At 42.0% G+C, this 14,522-nt stretch overlaps 1 protein-coding gene across 1 annotated transcript; it reads right to left on the reverse strand.

The window, feature by feature from the left end:
* Positions 1-3,302: 3,302 nt before the first annotated feature.
* LOC117448021 (uncharacterized) lies at positions 3,303-4,295 on the reverse strand (the record flags this gene model as incomplete). Its single annotated transcript, XM_034085079.1, has 1 exon — positions 3,303-4,295. A coding segment is annotated over one exon (993 nt), but the record flags the coding sequence as incomplete, so codon positions are not given.
* Positions 4,296-14,522: the final 10,227 nt, after the last annotated feature.

Here is a 14,522-nt window from a genome sequence, read left to right on the forward strand (position 1 = left end):
AGTTAACTTAGTCTAAGTTATCTCAGTGGGTCTCAAACGGTTTGGTCACCATTTATGTAAACACCTATTTCCATTTGAGGGGGGAGTGATTAATAAAATATGCATGAATAATAATTTTAAAAAACGTTAACTAGGTGAAAAAAGGTAAGATAAACTATTAAAACTTGTTGAGAGCTAAAACGAGTCTTTGCTTCTGCCTCAAAGAGGAGCAGGGGGAGAGAGGGGAGACAGGTGAGGCTGGTTCAGGAGCTCAGACACACTCACAACTATAAATGAACCAACACAATAAAATAAACAAGTTTCAATGTTTTTTCATATTGGATATGGTATGTTATTGGTTATGGTCATGTTTTTATGATTATTTAAATGTATACAGTTATGTTTCATATGGGTGTAGTCTCTTTATTTCCCCCTCAAAATGCACCAGATTGATGCATTTAAGTCCAACATTTAAAAACAAATCTTACCGGGGGAGCATGCCCCCGGACCCCCCTATAGGATTTGAGGTACACCCCCACTTCAAATATGTTTACATAGGTTCCTAAATAGATTTGCACATTTTTTTAAATAGTAACCCATGTCCATATGTTTATTTTTGGGTAGATTTAGAGGGCTATCACTATGGGCAGCAACGCTGTAATAATTGACAAATAGATCCAGCAAAATGGCACAAAAAACTGGTAGTGGCCTGGCTGGGTGTATAATTCCCGGCCTGACTTATTGTCCCAGTCCGGCCCTGGATGAATCCCATCAACAATGCGCATGCCTTTGTTTGGTTTCCGCACAAATTAAAAACTCTGTCTCCCTCTATGGCAATGGACACATCTGCTGGTCCCCTGTCCCTGGCATCATGGATCACAAGCACCTAGTTTGGTCCACGACGTTGTCATGCTCTTCCTCCATGTTGAAAAGAAAGAAAGAAAAGCATATTCACTTTAAATTAGGCATATTAACAAGAAGCTATTATAGGCTTTGTGGTCTAGCATTAAGCCTAATCAATAAAACCAGGGATTGACTAAATGATTTGAAAAAATGTGTGGCAGCGATTAAAAACAAAAAAAGATTTCTAAGTTATATAAAAAATGTCAGACCAAGTCAAATTGCCCATCGATCTAATCAATGACATTAAATTGATTCTTTCCCATAAACATAACTTTTCAGTGCATGATTTTATTTATCTTATTTCACTTTAACACCAACAGAAGATTTTATATGTTAAGTAGATAAGCACATCAGTAAATTATCCCTAAATCATTTTCCTGTGAATGCTAAACCATTTATAAAAACAATAAGATGTTTACAGATTTACAGCAATACATTGCATATTTATTTGTTAGGTGTAAGAGTGGTTAATCACAGAAATTAAACAATGGTATCAGAGCAACCTCTGAAATAACTTGAAAAAGGTCTTCTTGGCGTTCCCCAAGGTCTTCAATCAGGCACCTGGCCACTGCATCCATTTTTTCCAATACTCTGGGCCTGTGAGGAAATGCATTTTAGTGAGAAGACTTATTTCTGCATTTTCATATTCTTGAATGAAACATTTAAATAAATGTACCTCATCAATTGTGCTCAGAAGAGGGCGCATCCTGGAGCCAGCATCTCCTCCTTTGGAAGGCATCAGCTGGAGCAAGTGGTGTTAGTGTACCCATCCAGTTTCAGCATCAAAGTCTCTTCCAGTGAAAGAGTTGTTATGTGTCGGAACTCCTCCTTGATATAATAAAGAGCATAGGGGACAACACTCATTACTCACAACTCTGACAACAGTGAGTTGAAATGGAAACAAATAGACGTAACGTTCTCACCTTAGCCTCATTGAGTAAACCAGACCATCTCTCCGTGAATACACTGACACGTGGGCTGAGGGTCACCACCTCCACTCCACTACGAATTGTCTGCAGGATTTAAAATGTATAGGACTTTTTTGCTGTCTCTAAGGATGTTACACTTATATTCACATTTCTTACACTGAACATTACCAACAAAATAACACAATTAAACATTTATATGTAGAAAAATCCTAAAATATATAACAATGAGCTTTGGCTCTGCTCCGTGGTAATCTATCCAGTCCTCACGATACAGTAAGCTTAATGTAAACATAAGTCTATAGGCTATTGCTGCAGCTATACCTCAAAAAAGACAAATTAAATCATAAATCATTATTACGGTGGCTTGGCATAATATACCATGGTTATTTTTCACTAAGAGATAGTCGCGAGATAGTTGTCTCACTATTTATCGTTTCATGCACGCTCATATGAATGCTTCTTGTTCACGCGCGCCCGGGCTGGAGTTTAACAACACCGTGTCCCATTCATCAAACGGGACAAACTGTATTTCACTTTCACCATTGTTAAGCACAGAGCGACCAAACACAACAATATATATAGTATATATTACTCGGACAGACCCACGAGGAAACTGACGTCCGACGTTAGATAGACTAAGAGAGATGCTACAAGCTAGCTTCAACTTAGTTAGCCTTGTGCATCATTTGAATGTGTCCCCCGCAAACCTTTACTGTACTCAATACTACTCAACCGGGTCAGAGTTCGTAAAACCCGGAAGTAAATTTCTTCCGGTTCCTTCGTGAAAAACCAATGCAAATTCTCCATAGGATTTTGGAAAATAGCTCGAAATAAGATCTGTGGTTGACACACATTTAAGAGAGGGATCACGTTTTGTTCAGCCGGATAATCTGCACATGTCTACCCTACTTTTATAATTTTGTAATCATAAATCTAGTCGCCAAAAGCGAAATGCTAATGTTATGCTATAAACGAACTACAAGCCAGTACAGCAGCAGGGTCGCACGACTTTAACGTCACGCCAACTTAAGAACGTTACAACTGACTTGCACTGAAACTATAGGTTACTTACGTAACCCCAGGTCTCAGAGTAACATGAAGTGAGATGTCTCACTATGGGATGCGTCTCATCACGGAGCAAACAGAAGCATCAATCTCATTACGCCAATCCTGATTGGCCGGTGATTCTTGACGTCAACGTCAGGGGAAATCACCCCCTATAAGTAGCCTGCGCCACGACGCATGCGTCATTCAAAATAAGCACCTCTTCTCGCTTCACCATAGCAAGGAGGGCCGCCTGGTGAGACATCTCACTTCATGTTACTCTGAGACTGGGGTTACGTAAGTAACCTATAGTTCTCATTCATAACACTCCGTTCGATGTCTCACTATGGGATATTGTAGCTCCCGTATTGCCAGACGAGCTTATCTCAAAGATCACCGATCAACCAGAATTTAACAGGTGGAGTCCCGACTCAACAAGGTGCCCAGCACTGCTCGGGCCACGCTTGGAGCGGAGACGTCCAGTCTGTAAAAGCGGACAAAAGTGAGTGGCGAAGACCAGCTTGCCGCCGCACAGATATCCTGGATGGAAACACCCTTGAACAAAGCCCAGGATGTAGCCAGGCCCCGAGTCGAGTGAGCCCGCAGACCCAAAGGTGCTTGCAGATTCTGACTCGTATAGGCCAAAGCAATCGCCTCCACGATCCAGTGGGATAGTCGTTGCTTAGTAACAGGCTTGCCCTTGTGAGGGTTAGCCCAGGACACGAAGAGTTGGTCATTAAGACAAAGCTCTTTTGATCTGTCCATATATGTGTGCAAAGCCCGGACTGGACACAATAAATCCTGCTGCTGCTCCCCGGAGGAAACCAGCTGCGGAGGAAATGCCTCAATGTCAATCGGGGTACACGAACCAACCACCTTTGGTGTAAAGGCAGGGTTGGGTTTCAACAACACTCTCGTTTGCCCTGGGGCGAACTGAGTGCATGAGGGATGTACAGACAGTGCATTGATATCACTGACCCGTTTAGCGGATGCCAGGGCCAGTAACAGCACTGTCTTGAGTGACAGATGTTTCATGTCAGCTCCTTCCAGGGGTTCAAATGGGGTCATTTTGAGCCCATTTAAAACCACTGCCAGGTCCCATAAGGGCACCAGCGACCTGGAGACAGGGAGGAGCCTGCGCGCTCCCTTCATAAAACGGCAAACCAAAGGATGTTGGCTAGCTGTCTTACCCTCAAAGCCCACATGGCATGCAGCAATAGCAGCCAGGTACACCTTGATCGTGGAAAAAGCTCTGTGTTTATCGATCAAGTCCTGTAGGAATGATAAAATCACCCCGACAGGACATTGAAAAGAGATGTGCCCTTCTTGAAGGCACCACTCCTCAAACACCCTCCACTTACAGTCGTAAAGAGACCTGGTGGAGGAAGCTCTCGCACTCTGAATAGTGTTTATCACCTTCTGAGGGAGTCCCACTGTATTCAGATTGTACCACTCACGGGTCAGGCCCATAGTGCCCCGTGCTCTGGGCGTGGGTGAAGGATCGCCCTCCCCGCCTGAGACAATCTGTCCCTGCGTGGTGGGGGCTGCCACGGCTGCCCGCACAACAGCTGATATATCCCCGCCAGCCCGTATATTGCGGGCTAGGGTGGAAACACCAGAGTACGTGTGTGGCGTTGCTCTTTCACTCTGGCCGGAGTTAAGGGGAACAGAACCAGGGGTGGGAACGTGTACAGAGGACCCGGAGGTCAATCGTGTACGAGTGCGTCCCCGCCTAACGGTGCGTTTAAATCGTGCATTAAAGAGAACAGCTGTCATTGAGCATTTTCTCACCTTGCGAACAGATTTAACGCGGCTCCGCCGTAACGCACCCACAGCGGACTCTCGATCCTTGGATGAGGAGTCCAGTCTGCATAGAGTGGTGCACCTTTTGACAGTAATTCTGTCCCTAGGTGCATAACACCCGGTACTCGTGTCGTTCTCAGAGAGAGGAGACGTCTGCCGCTCCAAGGGATCAGTTTGTGTGCCAGTGTGTGTGACTGGAGACAACGCAAACTCCCCTGGCGGTTCATCCACGATATCGTGTTGTCTATCCTCACGGGGACATGAAGTTCTCTGAGAGAAGGCAGGAAGCATTTTTGGGTGGGGAACACCGCTAAAAGCTCCGGGTAATTTACGCGTGCCCGCTGGAAGTCTCTGTTCTAGAGACCTCTCACCGGGCGACCTTCGTAAGTCCCCTGTCAGCCCGTCTGACCTGCGTCCGTGGTGACCACCTTCCGTGAAAGGACTGCACCCGTAGGCGCGTCCCGCACTGGAAAAGTCGGGTGTAGTGCCACTACGCATTTCATAATCACCAAAACTATCCGTAAGCCGTGGCGTTCGGGGTTTAGTTTTATTATGAGGCCCATGTTGAGCGGGTGCTTTACGAGGACATTTTCCTCCGTAATCTGACTCCGCTCGGTGGGCTTTAGAGATAAAACCCTTCTTTCTGGGAGAGAGAGAACTCTTCTCTCCAGAATGTGGGTTGACTCTCACTGGGTTTGTGAAAACAGATAAATTATAACTGTTTTGAGAAGCCCAGGCAGACATCGTGAGTATCTCCTGCTGTATGCTCCTTAGAGCCAGCTGGGATGTCACTCTTATGGCTCCGACCGGCACTGCGCATGTGCGTGACGGCGGTGCCTTTTCAGCTCCAGCCGGTACTGCGCATGTGTGTGACGGTGGTGCCCTCACGGCTCCAGTCGGCACTGCGCCTGCGCATGTGAGGATCAAAAATACATATGTAAAACTTTTTTCTGTATTTGGATTTTATTTACATGAGAATGCCCTTCTCTCGCGCAAACTCAACAATTATGGTGTCTGAACTTTTGTCTGTAGGCCTCCGGCACAAGCTCATAAGCACGCAAGATCGACTCTTTAAGCACTTCGTACTGCAAGCTTTCTTCCAAAGAAAGTGAAGATACCACTTCCTGAGCCTTACCTACTAATTTGCACTGAAGTAGGATTGGCCACATGTCTTTAGGCCAGACTAGTGCGGTAGCAATTCTCTCAAAAGCACAAAAATATGAGTCAACCTCTGACTCTCTAAAAGTTGGCACTAAAGCAATATTTGTACTAACATCAAAACCTTTTGTGTGAGAGACTGTATGCGAAGGTATTGAGCTCTCAAATGTCTGCTCTGAAGAGATTCTCAGGGCACCAACTTCAAGCCGTTTTAACGTGATTTCTTTCTCAGCTTCTATCTCTAACTTGCAAATCTGCAGCCTGTGTTCATAGTCCGCACTATGCACCATTTCCTTCTCCTGGAACTCCAGCTGAAGACGGACAAGACGAACTTTTAGTTTGGCATTACTACTTGTACCTAAGCTACCCGGAGAGAAAGCCTCAAACCTAGGAAGAGTTGCAGGAGGAGCTTCAGGACTAAACTTGTCAACTCTAGGTGTAGCTAATACACTTTCCCTATCATCGTCAATAGACACTTCAGCCCTAGGCTGAGTTGACATGCTTGGGATTACAATAATCTTTAACTCCTCGTTTTTGCAGGATTTTCTCTCTTATCTTTTTTTGTTACTTTATACTTGTCTACTGGAATGTTAAAGTGAGCTGCAATACTTCTCAATTATTGGTTGTTTTTAGCTCAGGAAAATAGCTCAGGAAAATAGAGATCCCGGACGATCCCCCATTAGTTACGTCCCCACGAAGCTCTAGGGGACCTGGAGACAATAACATACAACCAATAACAATGAGGGAGTCAGCGTAACAGTTGACAAAAGGTTTATTCTGTGTAAACCCAGAACCGAACGGACATATAACTGAAACACTCTGTTGGTGAGGAGGAGGAGGAGGAGGAGGAGGAGGAGGAGGAGGAGGAGGAGGAGGAGGAGGAGGAGGAGGAGGAGGAGGAGGAGGAGGAGGAGGAGGAGGAGGAGGATTGTGCCAAACAAAAGAAACAAGCATAACAAAACCAGGCCTATCTCTGCATCTATCCTTTGAAACCAAAACTCAAACAAAAACCCTCACTAACTAAACTACAAAGAATTTGACAACAAAATATACAGGGGTGGCAACAATCCGCTAACCTAGTGTGTCTAAACATTAGTTAGCTACGTGGTGAGAAATGTACAGGGTACCCCAGACTTACCTAACTCCTCAACCTCTCAACACACACACTTTCAAAAAAGTCAGACAATACAAAGATAATGAGTTGCTAAACACTGCAGGCTCCTTCATCCGCAACAGGCCCAGAGTGAGAGAGCGAGAATACTTCTTGGGTGCCTCCTTTATGGTCGGCGCTGGCTGCTGATAGGCCAGCTGAGGGTGAGAGGATCCAATCAGCCATCAGACTCAGGTGCACAGGCAGATACCGATCAGATGCTGATTAGCTGTGCAGAAGACAGGTAGAAGAGAGAAACACAGTCGGAAAACCACACAGGTACAGCCTGCCTGGCACGTAACAGCAGGTCACTCCACAGAAACTGCCCTCTTTGCTGTCACTGAGGAACTGCACACGGCTAAAGCAGCCTCCCTCTCCTCTGTCATCATCCTTTTGGACCTGTCTGCTGCATTCGACACGGTGAATCATCAGATCCTCCTTCGCACTCTCCAAAAACTTGGAGTTTCAGACTCTTTCCCTCCTCACCTCATACCTCAAAGACCGTACCTACAGGGTAACTTGGAGAGGGTCTGAGTCCGACCCCTGTCAATTAACTACAGGGGTCCCTCAGGGCTCTGTTCTTGGTCCCCTCCTCTTCTCCTTGTACACAAACTCGCTCGGATCAGTCATTAACCCGCATGGTTTTTCATACCACTGCTACGCTGACGACACCCAATTAATTCTGTCCTTTCCCCGCTCAGAGACCCAGGTCGTCGCACGCATCTCTGCTTGTCTAGCTGACATCTCTCAGTGGATGTCTGCTAACCACCTCAAGCTCAACCTTGACAAGACTGAACTGCTTTGCCTTCCGGTAAAAGATTGTCCCACTCTTGACCTAACATTCAACATCGGCACCTCTGTTGTTTCCCCGACTCAGACTGCAAGGAATCTGGGCGTGACCCTAGATAACAACCTGTCCTTCACTGCAAACATCGCTGCTACAACCCGCTGCGGCAGATACACGCTTTACAACATCAGGAGGATACGTCCCCAACTGACCCAGAAAGCGATGCAGCTTCTGGTCCAGGCTCTCGTCATCTCACGCCTAGACTACTGCAACTCCCTCCTGGCTGGTCTACCTGCATGTGCCATCCGACCTCTGCAGCTCATCCAGAATGCAGCTGCTCGTCTGGTCTTCAACCTTCCTAAATTCTACCACACCACGCCGCTCCTCCGCTCCCTTCACTGGCTTCCGGTAACTGCTAGAATCCACTTCAAGACAATGGTACTTGCGTACCATGCTGCGAATGGATCTGGCCCTTCCTACATCCAGGACATGGTTAAACCGTACACCCCAGCACGTGCACTCCGCTCTGAATCAGCCAAACAGCTCGCTGCACCCTCACTGCGAGGGGGACCCAAGTTCCCATCAATAAAAACACGTGGGTTTGCTATCCAGACTCCAAAATGGTGGAATGAGCTCCCCATTGACATCAGGACAGCAGAAAGCTTACACACCTTCCGGCGCAGACTGAAAACTCTCTTCGACTCCACTTCGAGCGATAGAACTATTAACAAAGCACTTATATACTAATAAAGGACTGGCTTATCTAAAGACAGTTGAGTAGCACTTGACATGTTTTTTCTCTATGAAACCTGATATACTTATATGATTCTGTTTTCTTCAAGTTTATATTTTGTTGGTCGAACGCACTTATTGTAAGTCGCTTTGGATAAAAGCGTCAGCTAAATGCAATGTAATGTAATTGTGCAGCTCGTGGTATAAAAATAGACAATGGCTAGAATATTCATGTGAAAATAGTGCCATATTCTGCCATGCCTGTAGAAATGTTGGGTCAAATAATGCATACAATAGCACAGATGCCTTCACCACGAATGGCTACAAAAAAAATCTCATATCCCAAGCTTATCAACAAGCTAATGTTGCAGCTGAAATGTTCTCCAGGTCACAAAGTCAACCTCACATGATGATGTGATAACAGTTTTCAAGCACAGTACATATTCTCTTCCCAGAGTATATAATGGGACCAAGGTGATGATGTAGTACATGGTTTTAATAATAGTTTTGCTTTTCAATGTTTGCCATTTCAAACCATGAGCTGGTTCAAATAATATTTGCCTTGATTTACAATTAGGGCTGTCAAGTTAACGCGTTAATAACGCGCTAACGCAAAAAAAAATAACGCCACTAATTATTTTAACGCGATTAACGCATGTGTATTTTTTTTCCTCGGCCGCCCCGTAGTTTCAGAGCGCATCGAGTTTAAAATACCATCTGCTGACAGCCCCGCTCCTGCCGCCCGCTTGTGGCAGACCACACTTCCACGCTCACCGGCAGGCACCGACTGGCCATCGGGAGGACCGGGAGGGTGTGTGTATGTGTGGCCCGAGCAAGCGAGAGAGAGACCTTACGTGCATTGTTGTTGTTAGCATCTGGTGCTAGCTAGCTGCGCTAACGGATATAAGGAGCTGTTTAAATGAAAACATAGGAGCGACACTTCGCCACAACTGCACCGAGCACTTGACTTTATGCAGGAAGCCAGACAGTGGGACATTGTAGGAGAAGTCAGCACACTCAGGATTGCAGTATGATTGCAGCGTCCAGGCAGCTCCCATTCGAGCATATGCCATGAGTTGCACATAGCTCCAACGATCCAACACACACACACACACACACACACACACACACACACACACACACACACACACACACACACACACACACACACACACACCCCATTTGTATTGTATGAGAGGTTCCAGGTTGTTGTGTTTAATATTCATGAGAATATTTGTCATTGTTCAAATGATAATAAACATTAGCATAAAGGATATTTGTCCACTCATATGTTCATAAGAGTATTAAAAACTTGAAAAATATTCCTCTAAGGTACATTTAGAAGAGATAAAAAATGTGCGATTAATTTGCGATTAATCGCGATTAACTATTTTAATCGACTGACAGCCCTATTTACAATATGTTCTCATTTGTTTTATCAGTACAGTTTTGAAGCTGTTGTGCTTTGCTTTGCCATAGTCCACTTTGGACTATATGACATATTTCAGGATTGCACTTTTAACACACTTGAAATGTTCTCACTTGCTTGATTTCAAAACATAACAAATGCCATAATCTGTTTATTGGGGACCATCAATGGTATTTTTCATTGTTGTTGTCGGCCACTATTGCTCATGTAAACCTACTACTGCTGCGCCCCCTGTAATCTCAGAGGCACCCTGAGTCATTTTGTTCTGGAACCGGGCCTGTACATGGCCATATACTAAACAAAATACAGAGCCCATTCTGTGTCCTGTTATTGTTTTTCCTCTCTGCCTTCTTCTGGTGATTTATCTGACGTCCAGCGCTCCGTCTTTTAACCTATTTTCCTTTCTCTTTATTGATCCTCCTCAGCAACCTTCATTATAGTCTTTGACAGCGGTCTGTATGGCTGTATTAACAACGTGTCACATGTTAAGAATTTACCATCAGAATCGAGTATTCAACTAAGCCGTGTAATACAAGTTGTTAGTAGCCTTAAGGGCCTACACAGTTGTTATGCTATACCACATTGCCCTTCACTGGATATATAATGAGCTGCACTAAACTACATTTTAGCATTTAAAATACCTAGCCATTCTTTTGCGGTTATTTTGGTGAAAGCAACTCAAAAGTAACTCAAAAGTAGTGTAACTCATTACATTTCAGAGACAGTAATATTGTAATGTAACTTATTACTTTCAAAAGACAATAATAAGTAATATGTAATATATTACATTTTGGAAGTAACTTGCCCAACACTGCTTATTATATGTTATAGTTTGAATTCCTAAAGCTTTTTGTCTACTATCCCATCATTCAAGCAACCCTGTCTCCTAAAAATTACGTTCCCACAGAACTAAACTGCATTCTCAATTACGTTTAGCTAGAAACGTATTTACTCCCATGTTACGTTTGTTATGAACGTATCTGAAATACGTTTATTTTCTACATATCTTTGCCATTTATTGTCTTGCTTATAATAATGATAATAGTCATTTATAAATATCATTTTAGAGCACACCTTTGAAATCGACAATCGGGCTCGATATATGGTTAAATTAAAATCAGTAGGCGAGGCTGTAATTTCGCCAGCTGTTACTCTCATGAGCGAGGCAGAAAGTAATAGTTTTAACATGCCAAAAAGCTGCTGTGTCGTTCATTGCACCTCAAACATTAAAACAAATCCAGAGTTACGTGTTTCTGTACTTCCTCTAAGAAGAAAGGACAGTAACAGAAGAGCTCTGTGGCTTCAGGCTTGATCGCCGTTCAAATGACAGCGTTGGTTTCCCCAAAAGTGGGCGGGGCTGTAAAGTGAAGTAGATTTTACTGTCATCTATTATTCAAAACCATTCTATTTATTCTAACGTATTACATGCCAGTGTTTTATCTTTTTATTTATTTGTTTTTATTTTAAATCGTATAATGTCGGACTTTTTTTGTCGTCTTTGAGGAAAAGAAATGGGGTTTAGAGATTCAAAATACTGAAATCTGTATTTTTTAAAATCTCTTCCTTCTAATTTGTTATTCTTTTCTAAATAACACACTGTTATTTACTCAACAATAGCACACAATTATCCTTGTTTTTATTTATTCGTTTAATTCTATAATCTTGGGCATTTTAGCATGCTTTTTAGCCGTAAATAAAGTCACCAGAAACAGACGGGACATTTCGAGATTTAGGATGGCCCAAGACACTACACTACCCATAATCCCCAGCTATCGTTTGGGACTACAGTCCGTTGACAAACCCCGTGATGTTGCGCCAAGGTTACGCCGAGCGTCAAGCTCTTTGAAATGGAACGAAACCCACGGCAGACTATTCAAAACTGGACTCGAACGCCCCACCAGAACTACACATGCTGGCTATTGTGTTTCGCAACATGTTCTCTATGGCACGTCTCTACTGGGAATTGTAGTTTTAAAAGACGTTTTTTCCCAAATGTAGAAGTTGACAGTATTAAACTGTGTACAGCCCTGGAGGTTTAGGCGATAGGAAACACATTGGTGTGTACACATTTAAAACATGTAATTACTAAATGGGTGAAAATCGCTTGTATCCATAATGGGCAGCATTAATATATACCCACACGACAGCTCATTGTTACTTTGTTATTCTACTCCACTACAATTCAGAGGTTAACCTGGTATTTTTACTCCACTACATTTAGTTTAGTTACTTTGCAGATTCTGATTAATGATGTGGAATATAAACAACCCTTAAAGCAGACTTTAGTTAGACCTGAATACAATTCAGGGAAGGTGATTGTCAAGTGCCAACAATCAGGAGAGATATTTGATAGTTGGTGCTTGAGAAGACTAAACATTTATCTGCAGATCTTTATAAAGTATATTCATTACTCGTTATTCTCTACTAATAGTTAATTAAAAACTGTATAATGGCTATTTTGCATATCCCTTTCAAGATTTCAAGGTTTTCTAAGGTGTATTGATCTTATACACAACTTGGGTCGCAGGTTCCTCAACAGACATCTATCAATATGTGTGTACTGTATACCTCCACCATTAAACTGTCATATTCTGCACATTTCTTATTCTATCTACATACATAAGAGTATAATTAATGTGTATAATATCATTTAAAATAAGTGTTTCAACATAGTTAACATTGCAGGAAAGCAATATTTTAGACGTTAAGTACTTTGTCAGGCTTAATATTCATCTGTAGATAGATACCCCCAGAGCTTTTTTCTTGTTTAAAAGAAGACCTTAACCTAAAGTATTTTTTAATGTGTTAATAAAGGTTAATTCGTTTTTCTGTTTTGCACATCCTCCTATTAATATCTTTGAACATCCAGCACTAAACTGTTTTATTGTAGAGATCACTTAGTATCTTCTTGACTTTTTATATTCTATATTTCTATCATTGACCTTCTACTTTCCCCCTATGAAAGTATGTACTCTTAATATTGTTTTGATCAAATAAGATTATTCAACAAAAATAATTCAATAACATGCTTTAACCACTAGGCGGTGCACACAAGGTACACACAGCATACTAATAACTTTGTATTATTAGTGTAGACACTTATGTATAACATCTGAAGATGTGTAATTTTATTCATGTTTTTACATAATTTTACAGGATATTGCTATACTATTTCTCTTGTTTTACTTCTTCACATTAATATCTGATTTGTAAAACATCACAGACAGAAAGGCATAGGCTATCCTTCATTTAATAGTAAGCTATTGAAATTGTGATTCCATAGATGTGTCTCCCATCACCCAAATCCCCTGACTATTCTCTCAACTCAGTATTTAGATTCTTATATTCAAAGAAAATCAGTAATATCTTTAAAAACTACAAGTCCTTTTTTATCAGCTGTGCACCGTTATGGTGTAAATATAACCAATATACCAATTGGATCAAATATAAAAGTCAGCCGAATTACTATTGATACTGCAAGGAGACGTATTTTGTGAAAAGAAATTGAAGATGTTGTTTAATTGTTGATATATTTATGATCCACGTCAAGTATTCAGTTTTGGCAGCAGTTCTCCTGTTTGTCTCTCTCTATAAATAAAGAATTACGGCAGATGTGTTATATTTAATGCAGCCGAACCGTGTATTACAATGCCGTTATGTGATGACTTCCAAAGAGAAAAGCAAGCACACTCTGAATTAGGTATTATTTTATTTTTCGTTGTCGGATATCATATCTCCATATCATATCAACACCATATCCCAGCGTGCATTGCGGCTAAAACATCCAATCAACAAGCTTCAAGCTGAGGATCTTGGGTAATCAGTTTAGTGGGTTTGTGGTGTGTATCGCTCAAAATGTCCCGTCTGTTTCCGGTGACTTTATTTACGGCTAAAAAGCCCAAGATTATAGAATTAAATGAGCCCCATTTCTTTTCCTCACAGACGGAAAAAAAGTCAGACATTATACGATTTAAAATAAAAACAAATAAATAAAAGATAAAACACTGGCATGTAATTTACGTTAGAATAAATAGAATGGTTTTGAATAATAGATGAGAGTAAATCTACTTCACTTTACAGCCCCGCCCACTTTTGGGGAAACCAGCGCTGTCATTTGAACGGCGATCAAGCCTGAAGTCACAGAGCTCTTCTGATACTGTCCTTTCTTCTTAGAGGAAGTACAGAAACACGTAACTCTGGATTTGTTTTAATGTTTGAGGTGCAATAAACGACACAGCAGCTTTTTGGCATGTTAAAACTATTATGTTCTGCCTCGCTCATGAGAGTAACAGCTGGCGAAATTACAGCCTCGCCTACTGATTTTAATTTAACCATATATCGAGCCCGATTGTCGATTTCAAAGGTGTGCTCTAAAATGATATTTATAAATAACTAATTATCATTATTATAAGCAAGACAATAAATGGCAAAGATATGTAGAAAATAAACGTATTTAAGTTACATTCATAACTAACGTAACGTGGAAGAAAATATGCTTCTAGAAGATATGTAGAAAATAAATGTATTTGAGATACGTTCATAACAAACGTAACGTGGGAGAAAATACGTTTCTAGAAGATATGTAGAAAATAAACGTATTTGAGATAC

This window comes from Pseudochaenichthys georgianus, chromosome 6 (genome assembly GCF_902827115.2).
Source record: "Pseudochaenichthys georgianus chromosome 6, fPseGeo1.2, whole genome shotgun sequence".
NCBI classification, from domain to species: domain Eukaryota; kingdom Metazoa; phylum Chordata; class Actinopteri; order Perciformes; family Channichthyidae; genus Pseudochaenichthys; species Pseudochaenichthys georgianus.